A 22,333-nucleotide genomic window follows, 5' to 3' on the forward strand; every position below is an offset into this window, starting at 1 on the left:
CAACAACAACAAAAAACACTTAAAACTGACTTCTGGGGAAGATGGCAGAGGAGGAGGACCTTAAGTTCACCTCGTCCCATTGATACAACTAGGTAACAATCAGTGTAAAAAACCCAGAAAACGACCTGAAGACTGGAAGAACAAATTCACCACAGCTAAATGTAGGGAAGAGGCAGCTTTGAAGAGGGTAAGAAGGGTGGAGACGTGGTGAGGAGTGACAAAGACTGCAGGAGAGTCTGGGGGAGGGTGGACCCACAATCCCAGAAAGGGGAGAGAAGTAGATTCTCACACCAAGGAGCCCACTCAGGAAAAACAAATCTCCATAACATTTGGCTTTGAAAACTAAACGGACGAAATTTCACAAGGTCTTACAATGAATGAGGCTTAAAATCTGGAAATTTAAAAATCAGTGGGGTTGGCTCTGAGAGAACCGGGAGGGTGAGAGGAAACTGACTCCCAGTCCTTAAAGAAACATTACAACAGACAGACCTGCTGTGATACAAGGTAGAAACAGCAGTTTGAAAAATACCAGGAGCATACGGGAGAGAGAGGTGTTTACTAATCTAAGAGCTCCAGCTAGAAGGGCAGGGATCAATGGGACATTTTTCCAGGAACAAAGATGATGGTGGGTGCCATTTTCCTTCCCTGTTCCCCCAGCCCAGACACACAGACATAGGTGGGGCCCACTGCAGCACCTACACTCACTGTATAACTTACAAAGAGCATGCCCTGCCCCTTCTTCCCCTGCAGACACATTCCCTCCAGCCAGGCCTCTGCTTCACGTCCCCTCTTGCAGCAGACCCAGGCAAACCTTGCTAATACCATTCCTCTGACCCCACACACTTCTGAGGATCTGCCCCCTCCAATACATTCTTGGGTTAGCTAATCCAAAGTGGTACCACAAGCCTGGCAGTGTACAAGCATCCCAAAGAGGAGCCAGTATCACACCAAACTGACTCCTGCCCCAGGGAGAGGGAAAGAACCACACACAACCATCAGGGTAGAGGCTTAGCAGTGGGACAGACAGCTGGTCTTACTATAGGTCCCACCTACCAATGAAGGCTTCTTAGGGTACAATACAGGGAAAGTGTCCTGCACTAACCCCACAGGGACCAAACCCTGTCCACAATAGGCAAAGAGAGCCATTGCAGATTACTGGACTGAAGGAAAAAGTGTTTCGGCCAAAATAGCAGGATGTATGCAAGAGACATAGAAGATTCTCCTGATGCACCAGGTTCTGCTGAACAGGAGACACTGAACTGCAGGGCACTACAGGACTTCTTCTTCATACGGGCACTACTATCAAGAGCAGGAGACATAGCTGACTTTCCTAACACAAAGAAACAGACCCAGAGAGTTAGACAACCTGAAGAGACAGAGGAATATGTCCCAAATGAAAGAACAGGACAAAATCACAGCAAGCAACCTAAACAAAATGGGGATAAGAAACATGCCTGCTAGATAATTTAAATCAGTGGTTATAAAGATACTCACAGGACTTGAAAAAAGACTGAAGGACATCAATGAAACCCTTAACAAAGAGACAGAAAAAGAACCAATCAGAGTTGAAGAATGCAATAAGTAAAATAAAAAATACACCAGATGGAGTAAATAGTAGACTAGAGGAAACAGAAGAATGGGCCACCAACCAGGAATACAGAATAATAGAAGGAAATCAAGCTGAACAGCTGAGAGGAAAAAAAAATTCAAAATGAAAATAGACTTAGGGAACTCAGCAATATTCACATTATAAGGAACCCAGAAGGAAAGGAGAAAGAAAAGGGGTAGAAAATTTATTTGAAGAAATAATAGCTGAAAACTTCCCAAATATGGGATAGGAAACAGAAATCCAGATCCAAGGGCACAGAGAGCCCCCCAAAATCAACCCAAGAAGGTCCACAACAAGACACATAGTAATTAAAATGGCAAAAAAGAAGCAGTAAAGAAAGAATTTTAAAAGCACCACGAGAAAAGAAAATACTTACATACAAAGGAAGCCCCATAAGGCTATCAGCTGATTTTTCAGGAGAAACTTTGCAGGCCACAATGGAATGGCACTATATATTCAAAGTGCTGAAAGAAAAAAACTTGGGACCAAGAGTACTCTATCCAATAAGGTTAGCATTCAGAATAGAAGGAGAAATAAAGAGGTCCCCAGACAAACAAAAGTTAAGGGAATTTATGACCACTAAACCAGCCCTACAAGAAATGTTAAAGTGGATTCTGTGTGGCAAGGAAAGACTGTAAGTTAGAGTAAGAAAAATAGGAACCATGAAAGCAACAAAAATAAGAATATCTATAAAAATCTCTTAAAGGACCCACAAAATAAAATGATGTAAAGTATGACACCATGTATCTAAAACATGGAGGTGGGGAGAGGTTTAAAGAATGGGTTCAGCTGTGAGTGACTATCAATTTAATATACAAAATGAATGGAAACCACAAATCAAAAACTAGTCATAGATACACAAAGAATAAAGAGAAAGGAACCCAAGTATATTGCTAAAGAAAGCCAACTAATCATGAGAGAAGAGAACAAGGGAGGAAGAGAGAACTACAAAAACAATCATAAGACAAGTAACAAAATTGCAATAAATACTTACCTATCAATAATTACTTTGAATGTAAATGGATTAAATGCTCCAATCAAAGACAAGATGACAGAATGAATAAAAAAGCAAGACCCATCTATATGCTGCCTATAAGAGACCAATTTCAGGCCTAAAGACACATGCAGATTGAAAATGAAGGAATGGAGAAGTATTTATTATGCAAATGGATTTGAAAACCAGGGTAACAATACTTATATTGGATAAAATGACTTTAAAACAAAAGATTGAAATAAGAGACAAAGAAGGACACTGTATAATCATTAATGGTGTGGGGCTCCTGGGTGGCTCAGTCAACTGAGCAGCTGACTGGCTCAGTTCATGATCTCATGGTTTGTGGGTTGGAAACCCACGTTGGGCTTTGCGTTGACAGTGCAGAGCCTATGTCAGAGTCTCTGTCTCCCTCTCTCTCTCTGCCTCTCCCCCACTCATTGTGCATATGTTCTCTCTCTCTCAAAAATAAAAACATTACAAAAAAATGTTTTGATGGGGGCAATCCAACAAGATGATATAACAATTGTAAATATTTATGCACCCAACATGGAAGCACCCAAATACATAAAAGAGTTAATACAAACAAAAAGGAAGTAATAAATAGTAATACAAAAATAGTAAGGGACTTTAATACCCCACTTACATCAATGGACAGATAATCCAAACAGAAAATCAACAAGGAAACAGTGGCTTTGAATGACACATTGAACCAAATGGATCTATATATTCAGATATTCTATCCTAAGCAGCAGAATACATATTGTTTTTAAGTGCACATGGAAGATTCTGTGGAATAGATCACACATTAGGCCAAAAAACAAGTCTGAACAAATTCAAAAAGATTGAAGTCATACCATGCTATGAAACTAGAAATCAACCACAAGACAAAATCTGAACATAAATATTTGGAGGTTAAATAATGTACTATTAAACAATAAATAGGTCAACCAAAAAATCAAAGAGGAAATTAAAAGATAAATGGAGACAAATGAAAATGAAAACAGAATGGCCCAAAATCTTTGGGATGCAGGAAAAGCTGCTCTAAGAGGGAAATTTACAGCAACACAGGCCTACATCAAAAGCATGAAAAATCTCAAATTAACAACCAAACCTTACACCTAAAGGAGATAGAAAAAGGAGAACAAACAAAACCCCAAGCCAGTAAAAGAAAGGAAATAATAAATATTAGAGCAGAAATAAACAATATAGAAAGAAACAAACAAACAAACAAACAAACAAAAAACAAGATCAATGAAACCAGGAGCTGGTTCTTTGAAAAGATCAACAAAATTGACAAAACCTTCAGCCAGAGAGAGGACCCAAATTTTAAAAATCAGAAATGAAAGAGAAGAAATAAAAATGGCAAAGAAATATAAAGGATTATAAAAGAAAACTGTGAAAAATCATACGCCAACCAATTGAACAACCAAGAAGAAATGGATAGATTCCTAGAAACATGTGACCTAACAAAACAGAATCCGGAAGAAACAGAAAATTTGAACAGACTATTAGTACTGAAATTGAATCAGTAATCTAAAACACTCCCAACAAACAAAAGTCCAGGACCAGAGAGCTTCATAAGGTGAAATATACTAAACATTTAAAGAAGAGTTATATCTATTCTTTTCAAGCTATTCCAGAAAAAAGAAGAGGAAGGAAACCTTCCAAATTCATTCTATGAGGCCAGCATTACCTGTACCAAAACAAGATAAAGACACCACAAAAAAGAGAGCCACAGGCCAATATCTCTGATGAACATAGGTGCAAATATCCTCAACAAAATATTAGCACACTGAAATCAACAATACGTTAAAAAAAGTCATTTACCACGATCAAGTAGGATTTGTTCCTAGGATGCAAGGGTGGTTCAATATTTGCAAATTAATCAGTGTGATACATCACATCAACAAAAGAAAAAATAAAAAAACATATGATCTTTTCAATAGTTGCAGCAAAAGAATCTGACAAAATACAACATCCATTCATAATAAAAACCTTCAAGAAAGTAGATTTTGAGGGAATATGCTTCAACATAATAAAGTCCATATAAGAAAAACCCACAGCCAATATCATCCTCAATGGAGAGAAAAACTGAGCTTTTCTTCTCAGGTCAGTTACAAGACAAGGATGTCCACTGTCACCACTTTTATTCAACATAGTACTGGAAGTCCTGGCCATAACTATCAGATAAGAAAAAGAAATAGAAGACACACAAATTGGTAAGGAAGAGATAATACTACACATAGAAAACCCTAAAGATTTTACCAAAAACCTACTAGAACTAATACATGAATTCAATAAGATTGCAGGATACAAAAATCAATGAACATGAATCTGTTACTTTTCTTTTTTTTTTTTTAAGTTTATTTGGGGGAGAGTGAGAATGTGTGTGTGTGTGTGTGTGTGTGTGTGTGAGAGAGAGAGAGAGAGAGAGAGAGAGAGAGAGAGACCAGGGGAAGGGTTAAGAGAGAGGCAGAGAGAGAATCCCAAGCAGGCTCTGTGCTGACAGCACAGATGTGGGGCTCAAACACAGAACTGTGAGATCATGACCTGAGTTGAAATCAAGAGTTGGATGCTTAACTGACTGAGCTACCTAGGTGTCCCTACTGAATTTCTATTCACTAATAATAAATAAGCAGAAAGAGAAATTAAGAAAACAGTCCCATTTACAATTACACAAAAATAATAAAATATCTAGGAATAGACTTAACCAAGGAAGTGAAAGACCTATACTCTGAAAATAATAAAACATTGGTGAAAGAAATTGAAGACACAAATAAATGGAAAAACATTCCATGCTCATGAATTAGAGAATAAATATTGTTAAAATGTCTATAATACCCAAAGCAATCTACAGAGGTAATGCAATCCCTATCAAAATACCAACAGCATTTTTCACAGATCTAGAACAAGCAATCCTAAAATGTGTATGGAACCACAAAAGGCCCCAAATAGCCAAAGCAATCTTGAAAACAAAAAACAAAACAGGAGGTATCATAATTCTGGACTTCAAGTTATACTACAAAGCTGTAGTAATCAAAACAGTATGGTACTGGCACAACAATAGACACACAGACCAATGGAACAGAATAGAAAGCCCAGAAATGAACCCATGATTATATGGTCAATTAATCTTTGACAAACGACAAAGAATATACAATGGGGAAAAGACAGTCTCTTCAACAAATGGTGTTGGGGAAACTGGACAGCAACATGCAGAAGAAAGAAACTGGACTACTTTCTTACACCATACATAAAGATAAATTCAAAATGGGTGAAAGACCTAAATGTGAAATGGGATACCATCAAAATCCTAGAGGAGAACCCAGGCAGCAATCTCTTTGACCTTGGCCAGAGCAACTTCTTACTAGACACATCGCCAGAGGCAAGGGAAACAAAAGCCAACATGAACTATGAACCTCATCAAGATAAAAAGCTTCTGCACAGCTGAAAAAAACAATCAAGAAAACTAAAACACACCCTACAGAATTAGAGAAGATATTTGTGAGTGAGATATCGGATAAAGGGTTAGTATCCAAAATCTATAAAGTACTTATCAAACTCAACACCCCCAAAACAAACAATCTGATTAAGAAATGGACAGAAGACATGAATAGACATTTTTCCAAAGAAGACATTCAGATGGCTAACAGACACATGAAAAGATGCTCCACATCACTCATCATCAGGGAAATACAAATCAAAACCATGATAAGATACCACCCTACACCTGTCAGAATGGCTAAAATCAACAACACAAGAAACAACAGATATTGTCAAGGTTGTGGAGAAAGGGGAAATCCCTTCCAATGTTCATGGGAATGAAAACTGGTGCAGCCTCTGTGGAAAACGGTATGGAGGTTCCTCAAAAAGTTAAAATTAGAATTATTCCATGACAAGTAACTGCACTACTGGGTATTATTTACCCACAGGATACAAAAACACTGATTTGGAGGGGCACATGCACCCCAGTGTTTACAGCAGCCTTATCAACAATAGCCAGATTATGGAGAGAACCCAAATGCCCATTGACTGATGAATGGATAAAGAAGATGGGGTGTATATACACAATGGAACATTACTCAGCGATCAGAAAGAATGAAATCTTGCCATCTGCAATGATGTGAAATCTTGCCATTTGTAAGAGTATATTATGCTAAGCGAAATGAGTCAGAGAAAGACAAATGCCATACGATTTTACTTATATGTGGAATTTAAGAAACAAAACAGATGAACATAGGGGAAGGAGAAAAAAAAACAGAGAGGGAAGCAAACCGTAAGAGACTCTTAATTACAGAGAACAAACTGAGGGTTGATGGAGGGAAGTTGGGGAGGGGATGGGCTATTAAGGAGGGCATTTGTGTTGAGCACTGGGTGTTATATGTAAATGATAAATCACTAAATTCTACTCCTGAAACCAATATCACACTATATGTTAACTGACTAGAATCTGAATGAAAATTTGAAAGAAAAAAAAATCCAGATGGCCAACAGACACATGAAAAGATGCTCCACATCACTCCCATCAGGAAAATGCAAATCAAAACCACAATGAGACATCACCTCACACCTTTCAGAATGACTAAAATCCAAAACACAAGAAATAACAAATGTTGGCAAGGACGTGGAGAAAAAGGAACCCTCGTGTACCATCGGGAAGAATGCAGACTGGTGCAGCCACTGCAGAAAACAGTATGTAGTGTCCTCAGAAAATTAAAAATAGAACTACCATGTGAAGCAGCAATCGCACTACTAGGCATTTTCCCAAAGAATGCACAAATACCAATTCAGAAGGTTCTATACACCCCATGTTTATGCAGCATTCTTTACAATAGCCAAATTACGGAAGCAGCCCAAGTGTCCACCAACAGATGAATGGGTAAAGAAGATGTTGTATATATACAACGGAATATTCTTCGGCCGCACAAAACGCAACCTTGTCATTTGTAAGAACGTGGATGGAGCTAGAGAGTATAATGCTAAGCCAAATGAGTCAGAGAAAGACAAATACTGTATGATTTCACTCACACGTGGAATTTAAGAAACAACACAAACAAAGGAAAAAAGCAAAGACAGAGAGACAAACCAAAAAACAGACTCTTAACTGTAGAGAACAAACACATGGTTACGGGGGGGGGGGGGGGCAGGGGGAGATGGGGGAATAGGTGAAAGGGATATAGAATACATTTATCTTTTTTTTTTTTTTAAATTTTTTTTTTTTCAACGTTTATTTATTTTTGGGACAGAGAGAGACAGAGCATGAACGGGGGAGGGGCAGAGAGAGAGGGAGACACAGAATCGGAAATAGGCTCCAGGCTCTGAGCCATCAGCCCAGAGCCCGACGCGGGGCTCGAACTCACGGACCGCGAGATCGTGACCTGGCTGAAGTCGGACGCTTAACCGACTGCGCCATCCAGGCGCCCCTAGAATACATTTATCTTGATGAGCGATAAGTTATGTATAGTATTGAATCTTTATATGGTACATCTGAAACTAATACAACACTGTATGTTAACTCTACTAGTTTTAAATGAAAACAACACTTAAAATGAGCATACTGTCTTCCATGATACCATCAATATCAGCAGAGCCCTAGCTCGGGGCAGCTGTGAGAGAAAATGTCTCATGGCTTCTGAAACAAACACCTAATTGTGCTGACACGAAATGGCACTTGGAAACGGAATTGTGACTTCTCAGATGCAAAAGTGACTGGTTTTTGCCCCAAGAGGTGATACTGTAGATCGCTCGTGAGCAGTTACTTGGGCATTTTAATGAAGGTCCACAATGATCCATATCTACCCAGCTTGCCTCTAACTATATTCTGTATTGCAGTCTGATCACCTCCCATTTCTTGGGGGCGATGCAGCCTTCAAGTGGCCTACATCTTAACATTATTTGGAAAGTGGAGTCACGGCTCTCCTCCAGTTGCAACGGGAATCGCACTGCTAAAATGTCCCAACCCCTGTTTCCCACCTCAAAATTGTTCTCGGCATAACATGCCTTTCCCTGGCTTGTTTCCTGTGTATGGCAGCCAGGTAACATGATTTAATTACATTTCAACTTTTCACAGAAAAAGAAAATAAACTGCAGAAACCTGCATCTGTCCTTCAAACGGTTGTGCTAACAGGTCCAGGGAAAGTTCAACACTGAATGTATGGCCCCAGACCGCAATCCCTTCTCTCAGAGTTGGGAGGTTTACCCAGATCACGGGCGTTGTCGGTCCCTTGGTAAATTCACATCTCCCTTTTTCTTGTGACTTCCCAAGAGGAAGTGTGTTGGCAGCAGCAACAGCTATTATGCGACATTCCGAGAGCCCTTGGTGTGCAAAACAGGGCCTCCTGGTACAGATTTTTTAAACGTCATTTCATTTTTAATGCCTTGTCGAGTACAAAGAAATGTGCAAAACAAACATTCTGGCTCCATCCCTGGCATCCCATTTCTTCTCGGAGTTCCAAAAAGCTGGCAGTCACTAATATAACCAGGATGGAGAGCTCACACGACTTTTATTTAAAATTAAGTAATAGATTTTTATGGCTACAAGCAAACACCACCAAGGCTCTTGCACCATTGGGCTTTCCATGTCTTCATTCTAGGCAACAGTTTGTGACCCCTCGCCCAGGACTACGTACCAAACAGACAAGCGTTCCTCAGTACTTACGGCAGGTCATAAAAATCTCTGCCTTGGCTCTACGTCCATAATATCATCATCATGGCTGAAACGGACCGAGTCCCAATTGTTGCCTCATCGCCACAAAGATATGATAGCATGTTTGCCTTAAAAGGGCCACCTGAGCTGTCTTACCACAGGCTATGATAAAATAGTGTTTAGAACATACCTGAATAAATTTAGTCATCAAAAAGCGTCACTCTTTTTGGCACAATTTGTTTAGTAGGCATGACTTGGTAGTTACATTCATGAAAAGCATCCTTACCTGACAGGTGGAGAGTATTTGTACTATTCAAAAAACTGAAAATATATTCCGTAAAATAGTCTGGAGACGGCAAGGTTCTTTGCCCCAGACAAACACCTTGGAGGGACAAAGTGATGATCGTCGCTGCCAACCGAGGGAGTGTGTTTTCATCAGCACCATCCCCGCTCAGTATTCCAGACTTTTTCTGCAGCATTTTGGTGTCCATACACTGAAATCAGATGCATAGTAAAAAGAAAAAGCTTGCACCTCGAAAGCCATTTTGATTAAAATATCTCTAGGATTTCCCCAAAAGACAAAGAAGAGTTTTTCACCTTAAAGAGGTCTGAGCTGTTTGTAGGAACACAACTATCAACATTCTCTAGTCTCAGACAGAATTCTGTCTGGAAAATGCTTGTTTCTTTTATCTGCCCGGACACTGTATTTTCTAACTCCCACCCTAGTGGTCCTCGGTTACCTAACCTTTCTCACTATTCCCTCAGAGAGTGTCTTCTCCAAAGAGATCTCTCGCTCTTCTTGTTCACAGGCTTCCAGGTGGTGACTTGTTTTTCTCCAGCTTCAAGTCCAGCCCACAGTGTAAGGACTTTCAAATCTCTACTCCCGACCTTGACTTCACACTGGCCCTGCGGCCTCGTGTCATCACAGAACACTTCCTTTTCAATGCCTGCCTTTAGTCTCAGGCTCAATGCGTGCTAAGTGATGGCCAAAGCTGGCACAGTCTCTGTGTTCTTTGAACTCCCATAGGACATGGGATCTTTTCCATGTGTACACTGAGTGGTCTTCAATTAAATTATGAGCATCTGAAAGGCTAGACTCTAGCCTTACGTGCCCCTAGTATGCCCATTCATAAAAATCTCTCCCTTGGCTTTACATCCATAATATCATCATCATGGCTGAAACGGACCGAGTCCCTATTTTTGCCTCGTCGCCACACCAACATTTACTGAGTACCTACTGTGTGCCAGACGCCATGCTAGGTCCATGACACTATGTTCTCTTTTCATTGTCCCAGAGCTCTGTGCACAGGATACCCTTTTCCCAGACCACCTGGCCAGTGACAGGTAGAGTCCCAATGTGCACTCAGATCTGACTCCATAGCCTATGCTCTTAAATACCCTTCCTTTTGTGTAGAGAAATAAACGGAAATCCAAGCTGCTGATGGGCCTTTCCTATCATCAAAGTGAGTTCCGTAGCATCGTGCTTGGGACAGACAGATTAGGTTTTAAAATTATCTCTGCTGTTTGTAACTGAGCAAACTTGGGCCAAATTATTAACTTTGCTCACTCTCATATTCTTATCAGTAAAAAGGGACAATGCTGCCTACCACAAAGGTTATTAAGATTAGCTCATGTGTGTAAAATACTTAATATGGTAGCTGGTGCACGGAACACGGTCGGCGAATCTTAGCTACTATTCTTGTTGGTCCCAGTGTCCATCGGTGTACCTGATAGACAGGAGGCTGGAGAAGGTAGCAAGAGCCATCACGAAAACTTTTCCCTAAAGGCTCCAGAGGAGCCACTAATGCTATAAACAAAAGAACAATACAATATGGTATGTTCTAGAAATATCACTCTGGTGGCAAAGTAGTGAAGACATTGCCAGGGATAGAAACTAAGGGCTGAATGTCTAGTTCGGGAGTTATTTATTAGTCCAAGATACTTCTCGACCTAAGAGGGTAGCACCAGAGATGGAAAGAAATGGACATATTTGAGGCACATTACAAAGGACTTGTAGGAAAATGTGAAGGAGTCCAAAGAGTTAAAAATGGCTCAGGTGTCTGGGTTTGTCAACTGTATAATGGTGATACCAACCCATTATTCCTCCACGTAAGAGTCAGGGCTAGCAGAGAAGTCTGTAGAGATCCCTGCTTATCTCCCATGGAAACAGCAAACAGTGGGGGGAGAAACAGGGAGAGGTGGGAGCAAGAGACTGAGCCAAGAAGATAAAATAGTAGTTGGATAAAAGAGAATGAAGGAATAGAGGGATGTTTATACTCTGGGCCATCAGGGAGGGTGGCTACGTTAGCGTACTACGGGGTAAAGCTGTTTCTTGGTGAGCTGGTTAAGGCCCCCCTGGAGTGGCTGTTAGTGGCTTCACCTGCAGAGGCTGAGTCCTGTGCAGACCAAGACCTGGAGCTGCTGGTAATGGCGGGCCTGGTCTGCCAGCACCGTCTGTGGCCTCACGCTCTCTAGTCGGAGAGAGCGGCATGCTCTGGTGAGATGCCCACAGGCCTCCTGTACAAGTCTGGATCGAGTGACTAAGGATTCCTAAGGGAATTCCAGCCCAAGCGAACAAAGGACCCTTCCCAGGAACTGGAGACAGTGCTCTCCTCCAGAAGATAACCGTCCGAGGCCCAGCAACGGTTACGAGCTCTTAATTCTTCTTGACTGAAGAGGCGGAAAAAGTACGTCTACACATAATCTTGAATTATTTTATTCTGTTCTCGGAATGTTGGCTCTCACATATGCTTGGAGGCCCAGGTATTTGCGGCCTGTGTTGGATAACCAGAAATCTGCGTCGAATATATACACACCATCTGCTTCGAAGTGGCTGACCTGAACCGATCTTGTATCATATGGATGTTGCACTGAAGAAACTGTATGTGGGCGTACTTCCTTATTGAAGCAGAAACCGAATTCTAGAAAGGAACCCGTTTTCTCAGTTGGAAGTGGACACAAAAATATGGCCTTATTTGGAGAGTCATGAGATGAGAGTTACCAAAATGATGCCCACAAAGACCTCAGGAAACAGTCTTTCCATCTGTGTGCCAATCGCAAGAGAAATTAAACGTTTTTACAGTAAGTTGGAGGATATGTCGGCTGGTCGTTGAGCCACAGCATGAATGCACAGACGCCTTTGGGCTCCTGGAAGCCAGAATTGAGGCCAAAAACCAAATACGTCCACATACATCACTACGGACTGAATGACTGCGTTCCCCCAAATTTCAAATGTTGAAATCCTGCCACTTACTGTGATAGTGTTAGGAGGCGGGGCCTTTGGTAGGTGATTGGGTCATGAGGGTGAAGTCCTCAGGAATGGGATTAGTGCCCTTAGGAGAGAGACCTCAGAGAGCTCCCCTGCCCCTTCCGCCATCTGAGGATGCAGTGAGGTGATAGTCTCTGAGGAATCAGGATGGGGGCTTTCACCAGATATCAAATCTGCCCAGTACTTTGATCTCAGACTTCCAGCCTCCGGAACCATGAGAAATAAATTTCTGTTGTGTAGAAGCCACTCAGTCTGTGGTATTTTTGTTACAGCAGCTCAAAGACACACGTCAATGAAAAATTCAAGAGAGAAAAATAAAACAGGTTTCATGGCACTCTTCAAAATGCACTGGTGACTGTTCAATCAATTCTTTAAGAAAATGTGGCTTTAAAATTTTTCCTACGACCAGAGCGCTTTATCTGCTCAAACTCCCCACCGCAAGGCAGAAAGCATAAAGGTAATTGAAAGGCCAGCTCTTGCTGGAACAGTAACGAAGGCTGGAAGGGACCAGGTGCCTGGTTCCTCACAGTGGGAGCCACGAGGAAAGCAAAGCACTTCGAGAGACCCCTGAATACGTGTGGCACAAATCAAAAGCTACAGAAGAGCTATTGTCTGTGCTGACTGTCACGAATAATGCTTTTTGCAAGCTGCTTCTTCGGTGAAGCAACGAATGATAAATTCACCTCTCTCACACCGGTTCTGTCTTCTTTTTCCCTGGCCGGAAGGCGAGGCAAAGAGCATCGCGTCCTCCCCACCGTGGGTCAGTTCTTGGAGATCGATCGGAAGCCATGAATCACTCACTTTCACGTTCAGGAAAAGAGTTGTCCTGTCACCTGGCTTTCCTGCCCACCCAACCACCCACCTGCCTTCTGGCTAGAACCCCTTTTACAGTCATTAGTCATCACCCTTCCCCCTTTTATACTCAGAATTTCAGATGATGTCACTTAACATCCCATCACTGAAACCCACAAATACCTCTCTTAGACGTCCTTGACTGTCATGGGGATAAACAAGTGACAGAAAACAGGGCTCCAAGTCTGTCTCTTAGCAGCACAGCCAGGTGCCCTTCTTACCTGACCTGTGCCCTTCTTACCTGACTTCGAGAGGTGTCAAAGTATTGCCTGGTGAACGCCAAGATATCTTCCGTCTCATTCTGTGAAAGGAAATAGGAGTCTTCATCCTGCCTGAGGCTGAGGAGGCTGTGCAGGTAAAATTTATACTCTTTATTACTCATGTTGAGCTTAGAAGAACAGATCTCTTCCTGATGAATAATGTAAAAGAGGAGGAGAACAGACACTCTCTGGACCACTTCTTCTCTGAGCTGATCCTCAAAATCTCCTCCAGCTATTAGCAACAGGGCATCTGGCTCAAAGCACTGTGCCAAAAACAAAACATAAAACAACAAAAGTAGAAACAAAGTTTAGCAAAGAGTCCTAGAACACTAACGACCGCCAGATCTCCAGTGCTCATTATTGTATGAATAGGGGGGGAATACAGGTAGGTCTAACAGCCAGCTTCAAATAAGGTAGTCGTGGCTAGACTTCTGCACATTGATGTTGCCCTCCCGGGGAGCCCTTACTCCCTGAGAGTAATCTCTCTCTCTCCAGATGTCCATCTGCTGCCTTGAGTAAAACCCGTTGGCTCTTTGGCGTTTAAGGTAATGACCCCATTGCATTTAGATTGAAATCTAAGCTCCATACAATTTTCTCTTTGGTCTGGCTCTTGCCTGCCTACCTCTCTTGTCTTACCTTAGCCTTTCTCCACATCGCTCACTAACCTTCCGCCCCTGTGATTTTCCATCAGTTCCACCAAGCTCTTTCCACCATCTCTCGGGTCTCCTTCCCCCTCAATTCTCTGATCTCAGCTTAAAGAGATACGCTGTTGAGGATCCACACCCTACCCAAAGTAGAAAGCCCCGACTCCCCCGTCCCACGTTCTCCAGCACAGCACTGTTCGATGGAAACACAACCCTCGCCACAGAGGCGAGTCACACATCACTTTAAATTTTCTAGTGGCCACATCTGAAAAAGCGAAATTAATTTTAATAATACATTTAGTAATGTGTCTTACTGAAACCTAGATATGCAAGATATGATCACTTCAACTTGTAATGACAATTTTAAGAAGTTATTTGTGAGCCATTTGACATTCTTTTCGTCATGCCAAGTCTTCAAACTCTGGTGCGTACTTTACACTTACCAGCACGTGTCGATTCAGACGAGCCACGTTATCAAGTGGCCCACGGTCACACGTGGCTGGTGGCAGCTCTAACATATATCACGTTTATTTTCTCCATAGCACTAGTGTTCTAAACTTGCTTTCTCCCCGTGTTTATTTTCGCTCTTCCTTCTAGAACGAGTGGTCCATTAAGGCCAGGTTCTGTCCGTGCACGGTTCTATCCTCAGCATCCGGCACAATGCCTGGCACTTACAAGGTGCAGAATGGAACGAATGAACACCACCTGCCTCGCCTTTATCCTACCTAAGAGAACGGCTAAAAAATATTTCCACCACGCTTTACTTGCTTCACACCCACAGCAAGACGTCTGGCTCATCTAATCTGGGAAGTCTGCATGGCAGAAGGTGTTTCGGGTAACGTAACGGGACGATGAGAAAAAGATACAGACAGGGCTATTTAAGGGAAGCCCTCCCCACAAGACAGGAGCTGCCTTCCTTCAGAGACAGTGGGGAGCTCCTGACAACTCTCCCAGGATCCCAGAGGCACAGCCACAGAATGAAGGCATGGAGGGATGCCTGTCCTGAGCCCCAGAAGGACTCTTCCCAATGTGGGACAATGTACGATGGTATCTTTTCATCTATTCTCTGAGGTGGAAATTTCAGGCGTCCTAATTCCATGTATGCTGTGTGTCCCACCAGATAACATCTGGGACATACCGTCTGAGTCAGGAAGAAACATGTCATCTGTCTCCAAAGCAAAACATTAATCACATTCTTCACAAGCCATACAGGTTCTGTTCTCTCCCCAACTCAACTGTGATGGGGTAAGAGTTCGGCAAAAAGAGAGACATCGGCTTCCCATCAAGTCACTCAATGTGACTATTAAGCTCCACCACTGAAACCACCCCAGCACATTTCTGTTTCTTGAGTAGCAGACGAGAAAAGTCCATGGGTTGGTAGCTATTGGCGGGGCTGACACCAAGACTTAAGGAGGTTAGTCAACTGAAACATAGTGTCATCAAGCCTCTCTTTGTAACATACCGCCTCCTGAAACCGAACTATTGATAGCATTAGCTAGCCTTTACTGGAAGCCAGGTGCCCAGGATTGTGCTAAGTGCCTTATGTATTTGGGCATTCCTCAATCTAATCGCTTCTGGAAAAAGTCAGATAATGAGTTTTTTGATGGTAAGAACATGATTCCAAAATTTTAAATAGAAAACAAAATGGCCCCAGCCTATGTGATAAGTCACCAACTATTTCTGCAATGATGTAAAGAATTAGAGTACCAATTCCTCAATTATTTGGTGCCTCGTGAATTAAACAGTGGGTACATTTGTGTGCACAGGATCCAGTATGAGGTATGTCCTCCTTCTACAAGGAAGGTATACCTATAGCATATGTGAAAACCAAGTCTACAAAAGGGTAGATAATGTAGCTAAAATCACAAAGCTAATAGTGGTTGCCCAATCTTAATTCCCACTATGCCAATGATTTGCTTTATTTGCTTATCTCTTTGTTTTGGGCCATGAAGAATTTGAGCTGTAGACCCACCTATGTACTGAAAGTACAACCCCTTCAACCAGTAATTTTCTCTCCCTCCTGTTTGATAGAAAAAGAGGTCAATGGGGAGGCCAAGTAATTGGTAAGGCTCTAATATAAATCAATGAGAGAACATAGTACCACTTGAAGATTGAATGAGTTCCTGTTGACAGACTTTCAAATGCCATTTAGGCTGTTTGATGAGGTTGATGAGGCAAAAGGGTATCAGTGACACGAGAAATGGGACCTCCGCGAAGCCACCAGACCAGATACATGTGGCCGGAGCTTGGTTGATAGCACACAGCAGAGTATATGGCTACACTTCACCCATCTGATGTGCCTCACACTCCTGTCCATTTGTGGTTCCTCTTCAATGTACCTTTCTAGGATTGGAATAGGAGGGATGTGGCCTGGGGCAGCAGAGGAGAGGGTAAGATCTGAAATCATACCAATGTTCGCTCCAGAAGTGGTTTCTAAAAAGCATATAACATGGAAGGTCAATTGCTTTTGACTGAAAATGTTTTAAATACCTGTGGAGCATCTCATTTTGTCTGACTAGAGATTTCAGTCATCTTGAATGAACAGAGGTTGCCCAAACTTTGCTTTAAGTTTCTGAGACCTGCTGGAATAAAGCTCAATTGCGAATCAAATGACCATAAATTGAAAACCTTCTGCCCTTTTATGATATTTGATTCTTCTTTTAAACGTGTATTTATTTTTGATAGCACACAAGTGGGGGAGGAGCAGAGAGAGAAGGGGATAGAGGACCTGAAGCGGGCTCCGTGCTAACAGCAGCGAGCCTGATGTGGGGCTTGAACTCACAAACCATGAGATCATGACCTGAGCCGAAGTCGGTTGCTCAACAGCCTGAGTCACTAAGGTGCCCCCGAGACATCCGATTCTTAAAGGAGTTACCTTTGTACGGAAGACAGTGGCTTGAGGAAAGAACACTGTAGGAAACACCAGAAAATCGAACAGACATTGACATGACAAAAAGCACCATGGGGGTTGATGGTGGACTGGACTTTCCGGTTCATCATCACAAGATTTGTTTCAGTTGTTAGAGCTGTTAGCAGTGGCTGGGTTGTTTTGGGGGGAGGACGTTTAGTCCAATTTTGCAAATACTTACACCTCATAGGCATCAAGACCCATCCAAAGCACTGACCCTGGTGAAGTGATTCTTTGTTAAAGAAGAATGGACTCATTCAGGAATAATCCGTCGATTTTCCTTTTAATCTTGTCATGTGGGGGCCTAAGTTTTTTGGGGAGAAAAGCACAGATTCTGGATTCCAATAGCCAAATCAGATCACCTCCCCCAGCTGCTGCATTCAGCTTTGTTCATTGCTTATGCGAGGAGAGAGTCTCGGTAACAAAAAGCAACAGGAAATCTTTCTTCTATGTTAATAGGAGTTGTCAGACTTGATAAACTTTAAAATTTTTAGATCCAAAGATGCTTAAAGTTGATTTGGGGTTCTGGATAAGCCCACTGACTTTTACAAGGTCTTCTGGGGGAGAGGGTTGTCTTAGAATTGATCATAAAAAGGAAATTATATTTCTTCCTTTTCCTGCCAAAGAGTTGGAGGGGTGTTTGCTGATGGCAGGCACTGGCTTTTTGTGGACCCATGACCAGATTTTGTGGCATTTCTGACTGACAGAGAGATAAGTCTTACTGAGAAGGGTTAAGAAACCTGTTAGATCAACAAGTTAAGATAAAGCTCGATGCTGTCCACTCTTCAACGCACGGCAGGTTAAGACAAACGTGGGAGGAAGGTTGAATTAAATGCAGGACCTTAAAGCAGTGGTTCTCTACCTTGAATGTGTCTGAGAATCTCCTGGAGGTCTTGAATAAACACCCCAAGCCCTGAACAGCTGGGGGAGGGGTGGGGGAGAGGGGACAGGAGGGGGTGCTGAGGAGGATCTTATTTCCCAGAAGCGCTGCGTTGGACATGTCCATAACATACAGGAAATGTGAGGGCACAGAGAGAGCTGGCGCTCTCGTGACCCAGCTAGCTCACATATGGCCCTGCGGTCCTCACAGAGAGCTCCCCGAGGAGAGGACCGGCACTTTGGTCTTACAGATGAGAAAGCGGAGGTTCAGCATGACCTAACAGCTGGAAAGTGCCAGAACAAGGATTTGGGCCCAGGGCTGGCTGACTCCAGATACCAGGTTCTTATCCCTTCACCGCCTCTGGAACTCATGTAGGGTTATGGTTCTCATCATTACTGAAGTGGAATTTGTTCTCCTAGAGTTACTTAATCCCTCATTAAATTCATTAAAACTGCAGTCTAACCCTTCTCATTGAAAAAAAGAAACCAGGCCACGATCAGGCAAGACTGTCCATTTTCAAAGGCTGAAGTTTGAATGGATTTAAGTGCACAGTGCTTTCAGATAGTTCAGATTGATTTACACACACACACACACACACACACACACACACACCCATTCAGTTTTTACCTAAGCCTGAAATAAAATTGGAAACTTTTTGTCTCCCCCCCACAAATTTAAGACACTCACTTCCCTCTTTTTTTCAGACATTTAGGGATGTGAACTCATCCCCTTGCCCTCTTTTTACCACAGAATTTCCAATCTAAACCCTGCCTCTAACTGGACGAAGTTCCTAAAAAGACACAAAAGATCCAACAACAAGGCTTGTGCCAGAATGCAGATGCTTGTGAAAACAATAGGACACTGTTTCTCCCCGGCTTTTTATGAATGACATGGAGAGATTTCATGGAATCCTTGCCTATGGGTGATTCAGGTGAATTGTAGCCCTCTGAGCAAGTAAAGCTGAAATTTGCATTTTTTTTTTTAAGGTTTATTATTTATTTTGAAAGGGGGGCCAGAGAGAGAGAGGAGAGAGAGTATCCCAAGCAGGCTCAGCACTGCCAGCACAGAGCCCGAGGCGGGGCTCAAACGCGTGAACCGTGAGATCATGACCTGAACTGAAATCAAGAGTCAGACACTTAACTGACTGAGCCACCCAGGCCACCCCATGACTTTTTTTTTTTTTTTTACCTCAGTCCTTTACACAAAGAAATAGCAGCAGCAAGAGGGCGAAGCTATTAAAGACTGTGTTTCACTTCATAGGAATAAAAATAGCTGAAACGGAAGCGAAATTGGCCAAAGTCTCGATAATGTCACAGAAAACAAAAAGTGCAAAACAGTGTCTCCCTCTGAAAAACAAAACAAAACAAAACATAGAACAATTTTGCATGTTTACATTCCCCCTAGCTTGACTAATATTCAAACAGCCTTAATAAGGCACTTTATGTCATTAGAGGAGAACATTTCCCCACAGCACATTCTCAGAGGACATTAATAAGACATGACTCCTACTTATTTCCATGGGGAAGTCTTAATGTTGCTATATATATAAATTAATGTCATCACGGATGAGTTGCCTATTATAACACATGTTTGCTCTGGGGACCCTTGGGAATTTCACTAATTATTGAATTATTCACTGTTTGCACAGAGCAGAGACAAATTCTATTAGCAGACCCTTCTGTCATGAAAGAAAGAAAAACCAAAAAAACAAAAAAATAAAAAAACAAAAAACACAAAAAACAAAAACACTTGGCCAGGAAATGTTTTCCCTAAAACTAAGCACGATTGAGAAAGTCTGCCAAAATTTTTTTGCTGGAGGCAGTTACTAGATTTATTTATTTATTTATTTATTTATTTATTTATTTATTTATTTATTCATTCATTCATTCATTCATTCATGTCTTCATTTATTTATTTGTAGGTTCATTCTGGAAAAAAAAAAAATCTCACCAGTCAGGAAACGGATGGTGAAGAGTGTTTTTGTCTATTTTTGGGTATAATTAAGACATGAGCTCCTACCTCTGGTGAGGCTCCTATCAATTCCCCTACCCTGACAGAGACATTCTGATTCTACCTTAAATGCTGAATTTACATTAATGTGGATGTTACATTCATGTGACCTGCAGCAAATTTTTTTTTTAAATTCCATCCCAGGCAAGTCAATTCAACCTCATCTATGGAGGAAGAAGTCTCCACATAGTATTTGGTGAGAGCTGCCCAGACAATGCTGAGGTGCAGCCAGGGCGTAAGAGTCGCCTGGCAAACCGGGGGTAGGCTGTGGGCCCAGGCCGTAGGAGCCACAGACCTCATTTTAGCCCGGATACCTCATTTTTAAGAGGGTGATTACCCAATTCATTAACTGCCCACCATGCAAAATACTAGAAAACACCAATCAACAATCAGGCTAAAGTACTTAAAAATTCGACATTAAGGGTGCTTGGGTGGCACAGTTGGTTGAGCATCTGACTCTTGACTATGGCTCGGGTCATAACCCTACGGTGGTGGGATCGAGTCCCCAGATAGACTCAGTGTGGAGCGTGGAGCCTGCTTGGCATTCTCTCCCCCGCCCTCATCTCCCTACGCCCCTCCCCTGCTCATACATATGCATGCTTTCTCTCTTAAAATAAATCAGTAAACTTAAAAAATTCAACATTAGACAAATATAATAGTACTATCATCATGCCATCAAAAACAAATCGTATCTAACCAGTGACGCACAAGTTCACGGCAACCACAAAAGAAAAGGGCGGGGGGAGATTAGTGAATCAGAAAGAAGAAAGAACTGAAAGTTCATGCTTGTGGGGCACCTGGGTGGCTCTGTCGGTCAAGTGTCCAACTCTTGATTTTGGCTCAGGTCATGATCCCAGGGTTGTGGGATCAAGCCCCACACTGGGCTCCGCACTAAGCATGGAGCCTGCTTAAGATTCTTCCTTGCTCTCTTTCCCTCTCTCTCTCTCTCTCTCTCTCCCCTCCTCGGGCACCCCCCCCCCCCCCCCCCCCAGTTTGTGCACGCACGGACTCTTTCTCTCTCTTAGAAAGTTCACACTTACAGGGGCGCTTGGGTGGCTCAGTCGGTTGAGCGGCCGACTTCGGCTCAGGTCACCATCTCGCGGTCCGTGAGTTCGAGCCCCTTGTCGGGCTCTGTGCTGACAGCTCAGAGCCTGGAGCCTGTTTCAGACTCTGTGTCTCCCTCTCTCTGACCCTCCCCCGTTCATGCACTGTCTCTCTCTGTCTCAAAAATAAATAAACGTTAAAAAAATTAAAAAAAAAAAAAGTTCACACTTATAACTAAATACCTCTGAACATGCACAAGGGTCGTAGAAAGGCTTCTACAAACATTACCATTTTGCTACAACAAGATCCTCCCTGTTTTCAAGTACTATTTGTAGAACGCTAAATGACTTTCCGTATCCTAAATATGGGAGACATGACATCACAAGGCACAGCCCACTTGGGTACTGCATTTGAGTTTGCCTTACTGAAGCAAACGGCTAGAGAAGCCACTGCTCTTTCTTGAACGTTCCCTGGTACCTGATCCCATTCTGTCACACTAACCAGATGGCAATCTCCTTGCATTCCGTTTGTCCTCCGTGGGCAGCCAGTTTTCTCCATCAGTGTTTTGAGGAGGCTTCCAGAATGGTTCAGGGGTGGGGGATCGCCAGCAGAGAGAGCTCGTAGCACTTCCGTCAGGTGGCCTGGACTCCAAGTGCTGCCGCTGTCCTGGGTTGAGGGTCTTTCTGTCTCAGTAGAGGGAACAAGGCTGAGGAGAAGGAACAATGGCACCCAAAATACCGGAAGCTTTGTCCAGAAGCACATTTCCACTCTTCCTTTACCTCAAGTCAGTGTCTAAGGGAGTTGGGTGGCTTGCCGTTCACGGTGTAAACTTGTAATGGGAGGAATTTCTGTGGTAAAGGGGGAAAATAAAGGCCTTAATTACCGTGGCTGCAACGTGTTTGAAAGGATTCATTAATTGGGTGGCTAAGCTGATTTGCAATGGCAAGCTGTTTCTGAACAGTAGGGGGTCTGTAGGTCATTTATAACTGCGAACAGCAGGAAACTATCATGGCTGGAGACTTTTGAACTGTAGAACATCCAAGAAGTTTGTCACACTGCCTCCTTCTAAAATAAAAAAGAATAAAAAAGTCAGGAAGGGTAAGTTTCTCTGTTTATCTTGCACGGGGTACAAGTCATAGGAACCAGACAGGAAATACCCTCATTTTATCCCATCCTAATGTAGAACTCTGTGAGGTGTGGTTCTCATCACTCGAGTAA

At 42.5% G+C, this 22,333-nt stretch overlaps 1 protein-coding gene across 6 annotated transcripts in view; it reads right to left on the reverse strand.

The window, feature by feature from the left end:
• The window catches only part of SLC39A12 (solute carrier family 39 member 12), an 86,305-nt gene that overhangs the window by 62,874 nt on the left and 1,098 nt on the right, over positions 1–22,333 (reverse strand). For 5 of the 6 annotated variants that reach the window (XM_086714826.1, XM_086714827.1, XM_086714824.1 and 2 more), the window contains exons 2-4: positions 21,617–21,963; positions 13,611–13,892; positions 9,536–9,743 (exon numbers count right to left, since the gene is read on the reverse strand). In XM_086714826.1, coding sequence (XP_086570952.1) covers positions 9,536–9,743; positions 13,611–13,892; positions 21,617–21,877 — 751 coding nt within the window. In that variant the 5' untranslated portion in view covers positions 21,878–21,963. Of the gene's footprint in view, positions 1–9,535; positions 9,744–13,610; positions 13,893–21,616; positions 22,181–22,333 lie in introns of all 6 variants that reach the window. The other variant, XM_086714825.1, reaches the window with a different exon arrangement.

This window comes from Puma concolor, chromosome B4 (assembly GCF_028749965.1).
Source record: "Puma concolor isolate L17-30 chromosome B4, mPumCon1.1.hap2, whole genome shotgun sequence".
NCBI classification, from domain to species: domain Eukaryota; kingdom Metazoa; phylum Chordata; class Mammalia; order Carnivora; family Felidae; genus Puma; species Puma concolor.